This window comes from Aythya fuligula, chromosome 23 (assembly GCF_009819795.1).
Source record: "Aythya fuligula isolate bAytFul2 chromosome 23, bAytFul2.pri, whole genome shotgun sequence".
NCBI lineage: Eukaryota > Metazoa > Chordata > Aves > Anseriformes > Anatidae > Aythya > Aythya fuligula.
The window spans coordinates 5,930,466-5,944,499 of record NC_045581.1 but is presented as its reverse complement, the minus strand read 5'-3'; the positions used below and the strand labels follow the sequence as shown (position 1 = coordinate 5,944,499).

The window sequence follows — 14,034 nt, the reverse complement described above, 5'->3', positions numbered from 1 at the left end:
ATCTGCTCACTCTCAGAGGCCAAGTATTTCTCTCTAAAAATAAAAGTAGCCTCTCTCAGTCCATATGGGCTCTTTCCACTACTTTTGCTATGTAAGACAGATGCTTGGTAACCTAAACAATAAGGCACAATATGTGTAACAATGACTGAAGCCTTCCCTGCATCTTAGGGAAGACGACAGCAGAAGGTATAGCAATGCAGCAAAGATATCCACATTTTTACAGGATACAGGATTTGTTTATACAGTCAGCAGCAGAGCGAAGCCTCAAACAATCAGCTAGGCTGTAGAGCACAGGACGTTCACTACTGCCTTAGTTCTGCTGCCAGGGACTGCCATGAAAATGTGAAGTTCAGAGGTGCTCGTTCCCTAAAATCATAGAATATGTTTTAAACGCAGCCAACTAATGCCCAGCAGTGACACATGCTGATCAGACAGCTTCCCTGGGCTAGAATATATCGTTTCACAGCTATATCAGCTTTCTACCTTGTTCTAGCACTAGAGGGAATACCCACAGATAATATCCTAGCTCAGCTGCCTAGCCTTAGGAACAGTCTGATCCAGGAAATCTTGCTGCTGTCTTCAAGGCAGCCATGTCAGGCACTTAGTGACACAGCAGTGACTCCTGGCTACAGAAGCCATATGAAGGACTTTTTTGGGGGATGTCAGTCCAATATTCCTAGTACGAGACTCTTCCAGAGATTACCACTGCACTGCTGGCACAGCCTGGGTGGCATTTTCCAGAGGTTAGTCTCAGCTAGCTCTGTTAAAATTTTAGGACATCACCTCCCTGTCAGATCTTGCTCTCATTACAGCACTACCCTTCACCGGTAGAGACAAAAGAATTACCTTGAGGACATCTCCTGCTTCCAGTTCAAAAGTCCTGGCTTTCAGCTGGATCCCCTTTCCTGGCTGCGTCTGGATGGAGTAGATGCACTCGTGGTTGTTGTTATAGTTTATTGGATAGTTGGGGGACAACAGAACACCTTGGGTTCCAGTTACAGATGAGCCACATTCAGCTATATAAAGACACAAAACCACATTTTAATAACCACAGATGCTCACTTCTTCCTATACCCATCTGCTAACATATTCATGAACTCTATTTCCAAGTGCAGTTAGTGAAAAAAAACAAAGAAACAAACCCCAGCACTTACTAGCACCTCTGTCATGCTCAAACCTCAGGTGTTTTACATGAGATTAACATCCTCTCCTTGTACAGATAGGGAAACTGTGTCACAGAAAGTCAAAATCCATGGAAAGCCACCACCTGCTCGAAACAGTGCATGTGTTTGTGTTCCTTTCTGATTCATGAACCAGAAGGAAATTAAAATAATATTATTAGATTGAAATATTTGAAGTCCTTTGCCACGCTGTTTAGACAAATACCTTTACAACTTTTACCTTAACATGGGAAATAAAAATTGTAATGGCATTCTTTTAACAGCCAGCACAGCACACAGCTGCCTGCTGGTACCTGTGTGTTTCAAGTGTAGATCTCTGCAGAAAGAAATGCTCAGTGAAACTCTAAAACAATTACCAACGATAAAGCTATGTGTGAATTTAAAAATCTTCCCCAAAACAATTTCCTGAAAACTAAAAGGGCAAAATTTGACATTTCCTCTTGTTTGTTGTTAATTCTGCCCTTGGCTCTTCAGTTCATCATCTGACAATATTTTAAAGGACCTTTTGCCCCTTGCTCCCTGCTTTTGTTTTTCTTCCCCGCTTTGCATCTAACAATTACATCCATTCCCATTAGAAAAAGAGAGAAAACTGGAAATCCCTTTGCCCCTCTGCTTCAGAAACTAGCTCTAATTTACATGTTTGTTTCCTCCCAACATGTCACTCAGAGTCCCACAATGGGCTCGGGTTTTTTTCTGTGGCACAGAAAGAATTGACCTTTCTTGTTCAAAATACAAGGGACTGGGGACAAAGAAGGAGATGCTGCTGCAGGAATTCCTGTCAACCTCTTGCTCAGGGAACTGGAAGGGTAGGGGTACTTTATGTTACTGCAATTGTTTCTCCCATTTCTGAGGGGGAGTTTATGTTCTATGACAGGTTATAAAATGCTATAATTTTACCAGTTCTGGAAGAGGGAAAAAAAAAAAAAAAAAAAAAAGACTCCTTTCTCTCTGTTATTTACTACAATCTGTCCCTATTATATTACATTCTTCTAGTAAGGCTTCTCTGCTTTTCTGCTCTGGGTAGTATGAACAACATCTGTTTTTGAGTCAAATTTGAAGCTGGAAGATTTGTAAGACACAAAACTAGGCAGAGTGATCTTCCTTGGAGAAGGAGGAGAATGACAGCTTTGGAGATTCAATCGATCTCGAATCTCATGAGATCTGGGTTTAAGGCTTCCAGGAAATGGAAAGAACCAACTTTCACCTATTTTATGTACTTCAGTTGCAAGCTTTTAAAGACACCATCTCTTTCTCCTATGAACATGCCACAGTGAGTATAATAGGACTGCTTGTAGCGAGGACATGCAGTCCTCACTACATGATGCAGCGAACAGATATTCAAGTGCATCTGATTGCAAGCAGCAGTAGTACCCTGATAGCACTGAGCTTTCCCAGAGCTCATGGGACAATCTGAAAATTAGCTCTTACCTGCTGGTATCTAAGGGAGGAAGCAAAAGTTTGCAACACTCATTCAGCAGTGACTGTCTCGTCTGAGCATCTGAGCCCAGCTAGAGCCCATTTGCTACAGAGGCGTACAATCCCCTAGCATATGCAAATATGTCCTGCAACCACCCTATGTTTAGGATTTTTTGTTACTCCCTGATTAGCTCCCACATGAGCAAACCATGAGTCGTCTTTTTCTTGGCCTATTTACCCTGAAAGATTTTCAGCTGTAAAACATTGGCTCGCTACTCCTTTGGGTGCTGGTGTTTTGTATGCACAACTGGGGAGAGTTGCTCCAACTTGCCCTGAAAACAGCTTTTCTGATTAGCTAGCTCTGCCTCATCTCCACGGGTCCTTCGCAGCATACAAAGCTGCTGGATCTCAGGGAAACCATCATGGTGCACGTGCAGCTTTCTGCACTGACTCTGCTACCTCTGCTGGTCCTTCTAATCAAAAATGAAGGCAAAATGAGGAAGCAGCAGCAGACTGGGGGAGAGGAGGTACTTCTGAGGTGACTTTCTTCTTGCCTTCTTGGCTTCTATGGCACTCCCTTTAGCACAGATTACCCGGGGATGATGCTGAGGACATCAGCACTTGGCACCTGGTGTGAAGCAGCAGTCAGCAGGGAGGCATTCCTGCCCTGGAGAGACGGGCTGGCCAAGGGACAAGATTGCCCTTGTTGCTGTACAGATCCATCTAGAACAGGAACTGAATATAAAGTGTCTGGGCTCTCTGGCAAAAACACATCTCCCGTGATCTGAGGGGCTACGCCCCCAGTTTCCATCTGTAGCCTTTCTAACAGGGCAAGCACACAGGCTTGGAAGTGCACTGCGGGCAGCACGGAAAAAGCTGTCACCCTGCTACCAGAGTTCTGTGCACATCACCAGACAGGAAATTTGATCCATTATTATAAAACCCACATGCTAATTCAAAGCCATCTACAGTAGGGAATGGGGAAAATGGAAGCCATTGTGTCCATTTAGGGATGTCTGAGGATCACATTTAAGCTATGTTATGATTCTTTTTGATTCTATTCCCTTGATGAGCTTTCTCTGCAACCTGATTATTATTCATGCCCTGAAGAGGCTGCTTGTCACAGCAGGATGATGCAACCCTGCGACCTAGGCATTAAACAGTGCTGGGAAATGCATTCAGCATGGCAGGAGTCAACAGCAAAGCTCAACAGACTGAGAAAGTAGCCTGGCTCTTGCTGGGATGCCTTCTTTGTGAAGGTTGCACATAAAGAAAATCTACCTAGCAGGCTTTGCCAGAGTGAAAACAGGTAAGAGATCTGTTCTGTCTGGTCTGAATGAATCACTTCACGGTGCTGTGGTTGGCCCAGGCAGCAGCAGAGTACTGAATATTTTCCCCCTTACTAAACATACAACAAAACCAGAAATGCGTTAATCTTCCTTTTGCAAAGGCCTGAGGCAGTGGCAATTCTTCTTCCTTTCTGCTTTCTCACCGTGGCACGCTGCTGCTTCTGCTCTTTTTTGCGAGCCGCTGTGCTTGGAGGGGTCTCTGCAGGCTGGGCAGGGGACTGCCCTGCAGACCTCACCAGACAAGGCTGCCTGGAGCCCATCTGCATTAGGGATGACAGCCAGAAACTTGCTCAGTGTCACAGATGACTTCTTCCTCTCCTCTATCTCTAGATTTATTTATTAGTATAAATAATTGCCAGAACAATTGCAAAAAAAGGTGCAACGGTTAGGAGGAAGAGACATGCAAGGTGTACCATGCCAGAAACCTCTGCAGAATAAGGAAAAAATAAGAGCCAGAGGGAGTTTTCCAGGGACATCCGCGCTAATGTGAAATTTGCATTCCTTAAGATCACCTACCAGCTTTCATCTCTGGACTATTAAGTTTTACAGCACATGGATTCGAAGGGAGGATGGCCCTAAAACCAGGCTGTTTTACAGAACCTATCCCCAGAAGGATGATGTATCTCCCATAGTTTGCGACTCATTCACTTGTACGATCACTGGGGCTCGACCAGGGGGCTTCTGCTGGGACCCCAACTGTGGGGCACTCCTCGTGCTCCAACCCAGGAGCAGTCTGCAGCCCCTCTACCCATCCCTGCCCTCCTCATGCTGAGCCGGAGGGGCTGAATTTGTGCCAGCTCCCCCTCCCCATCCCCACACCACCCGGCCTGCAAACTGAAGGATGCCGCCCCCGAGGCGTCCCCCTGGGGTGTGCCGCGCGTCCCTGCCCGACTAAACGATCCAGCACAGCAAAACCAACCAAGCAAAATGAAAGCACATGACCACCTACCAACACACCTTGGCAGAGGCGAACTCCACACACGCCGCCGCCCCCCGAGGCAGGTGATGCGCGACGCGCCCTCCAGCCGGTACCCGGGGAAGCAGGAGAAGGTGAGGACATCGCCCACGCCGAACTGCAGCCCCTTCCTGATGCTGTAGGCAGGGACCTCTGGCTCATCGCAGGGCTCCAAGTCGTATTCTGCAAGGGGACAAAGACACGTATGGCATGGCAGGGTGACACCTCACAGCCCTTTCTCCCCAGCCCTGAATGTAAGGACGAGGGTGGAGCTCTGAGTTTTGAGCCAGCTGCAGTGCAGGTCTGAAAAAGAAGCATCCATGCAAGACGTACGACGTGTTTGACCATGAAGACCAGCTCGGGTCTCTCTCTCCATACACAACCCTCGGGGTGTCACCAGGATATTGATTTAAACCAGCTCAAAATACAACAGGTCTCGTTTTCTGTCCCTGTTGTCAGCCAAACAAGAAAGTGACACCGGTGGGGGCCAAACACGATGGAAATTTGTCATCCTCCCTCTGGTTTAGTAAAATGAAGATGAATTGATCCGGATGGGATTTCTGGTTGCCTCTCCATTACTAATCCTGAAAATGAATGAACACAGCATCCTGCTTGGGGAATATGCAAGAGAACATTTAAGCTGCTACTAAACGAAAGGTCATGGAGCGTTATGGAAAAGAGCCAAATGCATGTCTCTGGTCACGAACCATTTTAAAGGAAATCTTTTTTGAGAGCTATTTTTTGAACAAATAACAAAAGTGCAAAATACGAAGCATGTGCTTATATATATAAAGGAAACTAAAAATATAACAGACTCCCATTTTCATTTTCCAAGAAAGGAAAGAAGTCCCAAAATACGTTGAAAATAGCAGCTATAATTAGATAATTGGAGGCAATTTGTTTTAGACAAAAAGGTATTTTTTCCCCATCAAAACGGAAGTTAATTGGAAATTTTCTGTCTAGTTTCCACAGAGCATCATCTGCGAATTGCTGACTTCAGAGGCCAGACAAAGGTATTGGAAACCAGTTCTGAGTGCAGCAGGTTTTATTTGCATCTATGGCAACAGCTCTGTCCCTCAAAGACACATCAGACTGAGCTCCACAATAAAAATGGTCATTTCTCTTCCTCACCAGCAGGCCAAATTTGCAGCAGTTGCCCTCAGGACTACAATGTATGCTGAGATATAGAAAAGTAACAATATGATAAGCTTTTGTCCATTACCTGATTGTTTTACAGAATGGCTTGTCAGGGCACTCAGGCAGCAAAGATTACATTTTCTGAAATGTGTGCACAGGCAAACACTTCAGCAGTCATTTGTGGGACTTCGGGGTAAAGGACACAGTTCAGCACCTCGCAGCCTTCAACCAGAGATCACCCAAGCAAAGTATTTGCAAGCGTGATTATCTGTTTTGCATAAGCAACCATGCCTTTATTTGATTCTCTCTCATCATGCACATGCTGCTCTTCATTGACAACTTCTGAGAATCCAGACTTTTGTTTGAAGAAACCAGTATTTTGTACAAACAAACAGTTGAAACTTGTTGTCATCAGACTGAGCTTTGGAGACCTTGGCTCTGTTCTCACCTCTAGACCTGTGATTTTCTTTCTCCAGTGTCTCTATCCCAAGCCCCTGACTTACTGGAAATGCTCATGGCAAAAACTGTCTCTAACAAGTGCTGGTGCACGGATCTTCATTGGCACAGCTGGGGCAAAAAGGGCTTCTGCCATCAACAAAAGCCCTCATCCCTTGATGCCCTGCTATTTATACCAGGAAGTCTGCTTTAATTTGCTATCAGCAGGTCAGTTAGAGAAGGTCCAGCAAGAAAATACTGTTTCCAGCTTCTCAGCAATGCTGGCGGGCTCATGGAAACCTGGCCTAAGTTACACGTGGCACATGTTACATCTAGGACAGGCTGAAGCCACCTGCAGAGGCTGGGACACTGGGTGAGCATCCAAGAGGAGCACAGAAACAAAGAAAAAAAATAAAATGGGACCAGACATACAATGGGAGTGACCAGTTCTGCTTTGCTCCTTATCCAAGAAGTCCAGATTGCCCAAAGCTGCCTTCCAAAATATCCCATCTGTCCCTGCTTCCCAGGTTGGAAATGGAAATGCTCTATCTGCTGCAGTGATTTTCCTCTGAAATACAAAGCAGGCAGGCATCGGGAGCAAAGAGAGATGGCCTCTTTGGGATACCCCCAAGAAAAGGAGAGCCGAAGCTCTGTCCATAAACAGAGAAGTGAAGATCAGTGGGTGAGGAGGGAGAGGACAACAAACACCTTTGTAATGGGATATAATTCCAGTGGGTCCAATGCAGCCATCTACTGGGGCTCAAAGCAGACAAAATTGCTGCATCTGGAGATATGGGGCCTTGAAAGAGAGTATTTCCTGCAGCACGCAGTGCTTTAATACTGGCACAATTTATCTGTGTAACAAGAGGAGCAACCTTCAATGACCTGAATCACATGCACTGCATCAACAGGGACTTATTCCCAGGTTTTGCATTAAAGCTGGAAGAAAAAGGATAGCACGAAGTCAGTCTGCCTCTGTTCTTACCTGAGAAGGTGATGTTGAAACCCTCGTAGGACATGGAGAAGTCTGAGATGAAGCGAATTTGAGCAGAGAAGTTTCCAAAGAGCCCTGCACTTAGTGGGGCGGGCAGCCGAGAGCCTGTGAGCTGCTTCAGCGGCTGGGCAAAGCTGGTGTTCTCGGTGATCAGGAGGTAGTCATGGCCATTCTCCAGGTGAAAGGTATGAAAGGTGAAGAACACACCTGCAGGGGAGAAAAAACAGAGATGGCTTCAGCCAACAGCTTTCCTGTGGCGCCCGGTAGTCCCAAAGCACCTCTCCTCTGCCTGAGACCACGCCATCCTTTTTTTCCCTTTTATTTTTTTCTCCTGTTTCCCAGTAATAGCAGCCCAACTGAGAAGAAAAAACACACTGAAAAGCTTGTGCACATTTATGTGAGGAATGAAACATTAAAAAAGTAAAACAAGGCTACAGTACAGGGCCTGGAACAGAATAAGGCCGTTAAAGTCTTCGATTCCTGGGCCTTTGTAACACAGGAACAGAAACAACACAGGCTCGCCCGAGGGAGGGATCAGCAGCAGAAAGGACTGAGCCTGGCAGCTCGGGGAAGTATTTTATTTTAAAAGTGTTGACCTTTAGATGGGTAGCAAGAAGAGCAGAAAGCTGTAGTTGTGAGGACTTGAAAACAAACCCAAGTACATTCTGGAAGGAATTTCTACCGAGAAAAATGGGACTTAAGCCAAGTGCAAAGGTCAGAGAGGCTTCTCCAGAAGAGAAAGCATGCCAGCAGTATGACTGCGGGGACTTCTACACCAAACGACAGGACCCAGTGCTGGGCCCTAGAGGCTGGAGGACAACAGGACATGGACAGACCCACGTTTTCTCAGCCATGTGGCTGGTAAGCATTTTACAAGCATCTCCCAAAAGAGGGCTACACCGTGCGACCACGCTCCCTCCTGGGTGGGTGGGTGTCCCTGCACTGCTCCTGTGCCCCTGCTGCCCTCCCCAAGGCACCGAAGATTTTGGCATGGCCCACAGAGCCCAGGTTCTTGCCAGCCGCAGCAGATCTTAGAAGCAAAGAAAATCCCATCCACGTCATTCTGACAACAATAAAAACCACAATAGATCGAGCCAGGAAAAGAAGCAGACAAACACGGGGAAACTACTTGTCTCTTTGTCTACATTCAATTTCAGCAATTTGAAACATTTCGTCAAGCAGGCTGTGACCTTGCTGCATTTGTAAATTAACAAGCAAGGAGTAACAGATTACTTAAACCATCCTTCGCACTTATGGGAACGAGATAGTAAGTACCTCAAGACTGTGTAAAAGCCTCCAGCAAGGCGGTTATCATGCAGGAATTCAAACGCAATTAGAAACACTTCTTTTCTCTGCAAAATAATTCCACCCTTGAAAAACAAAAAATGGCAGAAACAGCTTTCACAGGGAAAAGTGAGGCAGAACCCTTTATGGGAAGCCCTGTCACGTTACTTCCACACCAAGCCAGCGAGCTAAAGCGACGCCTAGCACACCAAAAAGCCTCTTTGCATTTATACGGCTTCTTTCATCCAAAGAGCTTAGCAGACTTCCCGAGCACTGAGGGGCAGGCTCCAGAGCCCCAGCTCATGCTGAATTGGGCTTTACACTCCTCATAACCCCATGAACTCAACAGGGCTGTTTGCAGAGAAAGACTCCTCCATGCGAGCACAAGTGCTGTAATCTGGCCTTCATTAGTCACAGTCAGATCGCTGCCTCCTCGCACACATCAGGAGCGCCCAGTGGCACGACCAAGTTATTTCATTTAAGCCAATGATTAACAGCACAGAGACTGCCAGCCTGGGGAGACCCAAGGGCTGTCTTGCTCTGCATCCCATCGCTGCCAAACTACAGCATCAGCTGCTTCAAAAGCATGGGAAATCTGTAAATAAGGAACAGAGGAATAATCTCCTTGCTCCCTGCTCCCCGTCAATTTCTGGAGACCAGGATGAGACCAACTGCTTGAAGCTCTGCAGTGTGATATTTAATATCCATCCCAACCAAAAAAAAGTGTTTTTGTCAGCATCAAATTGTAACTCTGAATATTCTGTTTATCCCCGTGTCTATCCAATCTCTTGCTGAAGGTTTACCATCACACACAAGCAGTTTCCTTCCAAGGAAAGAAGGACACACAGAGTGGAAACCAACACAAAGCCCTTCCCATAGGAAGTATTGTGTTGGGAAGGTGCAGGGCTCACAGGACTTCTCAACTACATCAAATCTCAGTGGTAACACGTTGTGTTCTTTCCCTCTCCATCCCTGCACAGCAGCTCCTTGCACCTTGCTACCCTGCAGTGCCCCAGGCAGAAGCATGTGTGCAACTCTGCTTAGTGATGACTGAAAGGGGCCTCAGCTTTGACAATTCCTTTTTCATCCCCAGGTAGACGTTACCTGGACCTGGCAGAAAATGTTTAATTCAACTGTTCCCCTCTGTGGAACTCCATGAAAGTAGGAAACTTCGAACGGTTTCCAAATGTTTGTTATTCTTACCAGCAGTGTACTTGATTGAAAATAGGTATGACCTGTTTTGGCACGAAAACTCGGTGAGATGCAGTGAATACAAAATGCATTAAGTTTTTCTTGTTTATCAACTGACAGTAGATTTATACCCCTGCCTTTACAAAACCCAATCTAGGGAACAGAAATAATATCACTCCACCAAAATCAACACACCACCAGAGAAACACAAGCATAACTCAGTCCTCAGAATGGGGAGGACAGCTCCTGACTCCAGGTCTTTTCAGATAACAAATCCAATCTCACAGCACAAGGCCCCTCCAGCAGCAGAGCCAGTTAAGGGTTGTGTAACTGTAGCCATAAGTGCTAATTACAAACTCATTTTAAAGGATTTGCGACTTTGATTAAACCTTTGCTCTGGTCTGAAATTTACTGTGGCACAAAATGTCTCTGTAAAGGCAGTTTTTTCATTCTCTGTTAAAGAAACAACAAAACAAATTATAGGGAAAAGAAATCACTTTGAAGTCCTCAGATTAAAAATAATAGTCTCTATTTAAGCATTTAAATACCTTTAAAATTAAGCTGCTTTTAAACTTAAATTGTACAGCCCATGAGTCCATAAAATAAATCAGTGTCTGCAGTCACATAAAAACAACTATTATAACAATGAACTTGTTTCCATTAGGGGACTTGTGTGCTTCCCATGTGCAAGAAGTTCATAAAGATCTGCGTGTGAGTAGCTTGAGATCAGCTTTTATGATGCAGATCATTTCACTGCTTGGTCATTGGCTTGGCAAAGATGGTCCAAGCCAAAAGCCCCGCTTTTTATTCAGCTGGGAGAACTGGAAGACTTTCCAGGCCTGAGACAGCAGCAGTGCTCCAAGTCCAAGCAGAAAAGCGTTGGAAGAAGTGGGTGCAAGAGGCTTAAAACTAGAACAAGAAAAATGAAGTACAATGGCAAACACCTAAGTGATGCAAATATCCCCCTGCCTACTACAGCTGTTCATAGCAGAATTGTTAAAAATTCTGGGATTAAAAAGTACCAGATTTACCCAGTGATCTCCAAGAACAGGAAACTAAAAGGACAAAGCCCACTCTATAAGGATTCTGCACTGCAAGTGCACTGTGGATGAAGTTAGCCAAGAACAGCGTTCAGCTACACTTCTTCTAAGCCTTCTGTTCTTCAAGGACTAAATTCATTTCATTTCAGCAGCTATTGCTCTAACTTGGGATCACTCTGTTTGACTGCTCTTTATTGAAGGAATGAGTGGAGACATTGCAAGAATGCTGAAAAGGGCTGGGAGAAGCAATGCATTACACAGCAGCTGAACGCAGCAATCGCTGGGAAAACAGATCATTAGGAAAAACAGAAAACTGTTGCAAGAGGAAGAATGTGTACGCACACACATGTGCATGCACACTCCGACCAAAACAGCCCAGCATCCTAATACAGTTCAACGTGTTTCACAAAACATCAGAGGAAAGGACATCTTTCTTTGTTGTGTCCATCTTCCACTGCACTGGTAGATAAACAACCTGCCTGAACTACAGGGACAAGGAAGGAGAGGTTTTCCTCGCACGAACCTTGGCTACACACCAGCTTATTATAACTGTACAACTTCCTCCATATATCCTCTCCTCTCGCCTTAACCTTTAAATGGATTTGAAGATTTCCTGCATCCAAGCAGCTGCCTTCATGAAGCCTGCCTGGCCCTGAAAGCCCAAAAATGCAAGAGCCACAGCCCTGTGCCCTGTCCATGCCTGCAAGGAGCAGGATTCCACCATCTCCTGCAGCTTATCTCTAACCAGCTACTGAACAATGATGTTGAAGGAAGGATACCAGAAGTGTGCATAGAGAGGTGTGAAAATTTCGAATGAAACACAATGATATGAACATGCTCCACTCACTGATACTAAAGAGTCTCTTACTTTAGACAGTCCACTTTTCTCAGAAACTTATCCTGGACACCTATGAATTTTCACTACAACTAGCCAGACTTACAGAGTAACTCATGGCTTGATTTTCTAATATTCATTACTGCCACTGGGGCTAAAGTTTCAGAAAAATCTCATACACAGCTAAAACTGGGATCAGCTTCTCAGAGACAAACATGGTCCAGTTCTGGACAGTCAGGTACAGGGCTGAATTCTCTGGCTTATCCAGAACTGCGCCACACCAAACTGCTCTAAATGATGTGCTGTTTCATGTGCTACTGAGCAGGGGACAAAGAGCCCCTAGACTTACAGAGGCATACCATCACTGTTTGAAAATGCATCGCTCTTCAAGCTTTGCTTAGCTTGGTCAAAAGATTTTCTTTTGATATTGGCAAAAAAAGTGCATGGGCCATCAGAGTTACCCTTTCTCATCTAAAACAGTGACAGTTTGCTGCATTGTGCTTAGCTTAGCAACAGGATAATGCAGTGCCTCATTGGAGAGCTGAATCCAAGGCAGAGTGGATTAATGAAGAGTGGATTGCTGCTACTCAACAGAATACTTTTCACAGCATGTGATGGTTCCCTTAATGCACTGTGCTGTTCATTGACAAGTTTATTTGCTGTAATACAAATGGTATTGCAAAATTGGCTCATGATAGCTCCCGTCGTGCTGATATCCAGTACGAGACAGTTACATAACTGTGCATATAGTTACATAAAGGGTTTTATACCCTTTGTGCTTACCCCAAGCAGATATGGACTGGGTGAACAGAAAAATTCCCCCCATCCTTCTCCATAAAACTTGTTCTCTAATCATTGGTGATACATTTCCTTTAGATTTTCCTTCAAGACAAAAGATTGGCTTGTGCTGCACAGGAGGCTGTACTAAATATACCTGTGCACTGCCTTTAGGCTGACAGTACTCTTAGCTAGGGGGGAAATGAGAGCTGCAGAACTAGGGCAGACCTGGGAATTGACAGCCTGAATTCTGTCCTAAGTTTGGAAATGATTTACTACACGTTTCTACTTCTCCATCTGTAAAATGTTATACAGATGTTATACAAATAATGTTATACAGGGAATAAGAGGTGTGACCACAAAAACCTTTGTCTTGTCCAGAGACAATGTTTGAGTGGTGGCAAGAATTACAACTGGCCAAACTACACAGGTACCCATCATCACTGCCTTGGAGACAAATGCACGGAGCACTGGCCTCCCACTGACCACCTTCCTGCAGTTCCAAGTTCATCTCTAAAACCACTGAAAGCTAAAGACTTCTCACCTTTTCCATGTGAAGTTTCTATTGTCCATGTGCAGTTCAAGTTATTTGGATAAAAATCAGGAAAGCCTGGGGATAAGATGGTACCACTGGAACCACGAATGTAACCTCCACATAGAGCTGAAAAAAAAACAACACACAAAACAACCCATCAAAACCAGAGTCAAAACAAAGCCCAACCCATAACAAAAACACATACATCAAATGTCATTGTGAACTTCCCAATTGCTGCTCTGCTTTTGCAGTAGATCTGCAAATTGTTTGCCATCTTCTGCACTCCTTACCCTCACAGCTTGGCAGTGGCCTGCTCCACTGGAAGTTTGGCTCACACTCCAGGGCTTCATTGTCGCTCAGAGTGTAGCCTGAATCACAGCTGAATGTCACCAGTGCTCCCACGTAGAAATCATTCCCATGGCGCTGTCCATTCACAGGGATCCCTGGATCCAAGCAGTGGTCTGACTGGAGCTTCACAGCTGTGACAAACAAACCCATTCCCATCAGACCACTCAATGTCTGCAGACCCTGCTGCAAGGTGCAGTTATTAGTCTGGGGGAAAGTTTACTCCTCGTATAAGCCCATTCAAAGTCCTGTTGATTATCCCCAAGGAAAGAGGATGAAATGGGCAGAGAAACTCAACTTTGTTTCTTTCCAAAATATACTGTGTTCCTTCTAATAATATTCTGTAGATGCTAAAATAAAATATAAAAAAAAAAAAACACCTCTAAACAATCAAGATGGTCAAAAAGGAGAAAGTAGTACTTGACTTGTAATAGCTTCACATTCTCAAATCACTAATAGTGCTAACTGCCTGGTGAAGGGGAGAAGCAAGTCCAATGGGTCTTTGATTGAGTCCATTGTGTGGCTGGAGAGGGTGTAATTACATGAAGAAGTTGCACTTA

The 14,034-nt window shown here is 45.0% G+C and overlaps 1 protein-coding gene across 2 annotated transcripts in view; it reads right to left on the bottom strand.

Moving 5' to 3' along the window:
* The window catches only part of CSMD2 (CUB and Sushi multiple domains 2), a 285,673-nt gene that overhangs the window by 94,782 nt on the left and 176,857 nt on the right, over nucleotides 1-14,034 (bottom strand). For both annotated transcript variants that reach the window (XM_032202121.1, XM_032202122.1), the window contains 5 exons: nucleotides 13,420-13,608; nucleotides 13,139-13,255; nucleotides 7,459-7,674; nucleotides 4,896-5,084; nucleotides 847-1,016 (listed from right to left, as the gene is read on the bottom strand). In XM_032202121.1, coding sequence (XP_032058012.1) covers nucleotides 847-1,016; nucleotides 4,896-5,084; nucleotides 7,459-7,674; nucleotides 13,139-13,255; nucleotides 13,420-13,608 — 881 coding nt within the window. The remainder of the gene's footprint in view (nucleotides 1-846; nucleotides 1,017-4,895; nucleotides 5,085-7,458; nucleotides 7,675-13,138; nucleotides 13,256-13,419; nucleotides 13,609-14,034) is intronic.